This window comes from Geospiza fortis, unplaced genomic scaffold (genome assembly GCF_000277835.1).
Source record: "Geospiza fortis unplaced genomic scaffold, GeoFor_1.0 scaffold290, whole genome shotgun sequence".
NCBI classification, from domain to species: Eukaryota; Metazoa; Chordata; class Aves; order Passeriformes; family Thraupidae; genus Geospiza; species Geospiza fortis.
This window is the reverse complement of record NW_005054678.1, coordinates 80,014-82,152: the sequence shown is the minus strand read 5'-3', so window position 1 is coordinate 82,152 and position 2,139 is coordinate 80,014. Positions and strand designations below refer to the sequence as shown.

The 2,139-nt window shown below is 62.5% G+C and overlaps 1 protein-coding gene across 1 annotated transcript in view; it reads right to left on the bottom strand.

Moving 5' to 3' along the window:
• The window catches only part of LOC102043437 (class II histocompatibility antigen, B-L beta chain-like), a 3,565-nt gene that overhangs the window by 1,327 nt on the left and 99 nt on the right, over positions 1-2,139 (bottom strand). Inside the window, 4 exon segments of the mRNA XM_031065092.1 lie at positions 40-146; positions 736-805; positions 807-1,021; positions 1,632-1,910. Of these exon segments, the coding sequence (XP_030920952.1) occupies positions 40-146; positions 736-805; positions 807-1,021; positions 1,632-1,910 (671 nt within the window).

The window sequence follows — 2,139 nt, the reverse complement described above, 5'->3', positions numbered from 1 at the left end:
CGCCACGGCGGGGCCGCCCCCCCCGGCCCCCGCCCTGACCTTCTTGCGCACGTAGAAGCCGAGCCCCAGCGCCAGGAAGACCAAGCCCAAGACGAAGCCCCCGATGCCCGTCAGCATCTTGCTGCGGGCGGCGTCCGGCGGCATCTCTGGGGGGTCCGCAGGGCTCAGCACCCCCAAAACCTCTCACAGACACCACAAACCCCTCCAAGCACCCTCATACCCCTCCAGCCCACCCAAGACCACAAGACCTCTTTCCTATCCCCATCTACCCTCCCTGGTACCACCCAAGTTCCCTCCCTGTCCCTCCAAGACCCCAAACCCCCTCCCAGTTGACACCCATCTTCCAATGATCCCCCAAACCTTTTCCCAGTCCCACCAGGACTCACCAACATCACTGCCAGTAGATTGAAGCACACTCAACTCCCATCCCAGCCCCATTTTTACATCCCAAACCTGCTTCCAGCCCCTCCAGCTCCATCAGACTCCCTTCCAGTTACATCCAGCACCACCAGGATGTTCCCTCTCAGAAGCCACCAAGAAACCCTTAACTGCATCCCAGTCTCCCCAGCATCTCCAAAACTCTTCTCTGCCCTCCCAGGCCATCCAAACCCTTCTCCTAGTTACCCTCTGCCTCCCTCAAACTCCCTCCCAATTACTCCCAGCTACCACCAACTCCCCTCTCAGTCCCCTCAGTCCCACTCCCCCTCCCCCGGTGCTGTGGGGGCCGGGCCGCACCCCAGTGCCGGCTCAGGGGCTGCTCCAGGCTGACGTGCTCCACCGGGCAGCTGTAGCTCAGCCCGCGCCGGTGGGGGGGTTTCCAGCAGCACCCGCAGCTGGTAGGTCCAGTCCCCGTTGGGAACCACGTCGGTGGCCACCACGTGCTCCGAGAGCTCCTGCTGGCCCTGGAACCACCTCACCTGGATGGCAGCAGGGTAGAAATCCATCACGGAGCAGAGCAGGCGGCCGGGGCCGGGCTGGGAGCTCGAGGGGGGCACCAGTGAGATGGACACGGTGGGGGGCACTGGGAGAGTTTGGGGAGACACTGGGCTAAAATGCGGGTAAAATGGGAGACACGGGGAAGGACTCGGGTAACACTGAGAGGGACTGGGGAGAGACTGGGAGGGGGTTGGAGAATGCTGGGAGGGCACTGGGAGAGAGGATGGAAGTCTGAGGGTGGACCGAGGACTGGGAATGGAATTTCAATGAACTGAGAGGGACTGAGAATGAAGTGCCTGGCACTGGGAGGGATTTCTGTGGCACTGGGAGGGCCTGGGGCGGCACTGGGAGGAACTGGGGATGGCGTGCGCGGCATTGCGAGGCCGAGTCTAGCCCGGGGCACTCGGCGCTGCCGGTCTGCCTGGCAACTGATGAGTCATCAGAGACACGCGCTCTGATTGGCTGGGGCAGTTCCACGCACCGTCGAGATGGACATGCGGGGAGCACTGGGAGAGACTGGGATGGAGTGGGAGAGATAGGGAGAGCTCCGGGACACTGCGAGGTGGGCAAGCGCCCACGGGAATGGGCACAGGAAGGGCTGACATGTCTGGGGTTATTCCCAGGGAGGGTTTGAGGGGCTCCGGGGTCATTGCCAGGGCAGGGCCCGAGGGGGACCCGCTTTGCCCCGCGCTCACCTCGGCGCTCCATGAGGAACGGGGTGGACAACTCGTAGTTGTGTCGGCAGTGCCTGTCCACCGCACCCCGTCTGTGCTCCATCCATTCCGGGTCGCTGTTCCAGTACCTGGCAACCTCTTCGCCATACGGGGTGTCCCCCACAAAGTGCCCCACATCGCTGTCGAAGTGCACGTACTGCTCCCGGTTGTAGATGAACCTCTTCACAAACCTCACCCGCTCGGTGCAGTTAATGAAGTGACACTCGGACTGAACCATCTCCTGGAACACTCCTATGAGTGCAGGACACAGGTCAGAGGGTGCCCCTCCAGCAGCCCCCAGCACCCCACAGCAAACGAAGATCTCAGAGGCAACCCCGGATCCACGCTCTGCACCCCGTGTGCCCCACGTGCCACCCCTTGTAGGCCCTTTCTTCCCGCGGCCCCTCTTTCTCTTTTCCACTCTTCTCCGTATTTTCCTCCCCCTTTTCCATAACTCCTCAGTCGCCAGCTCTACCCCCCACATCAATTC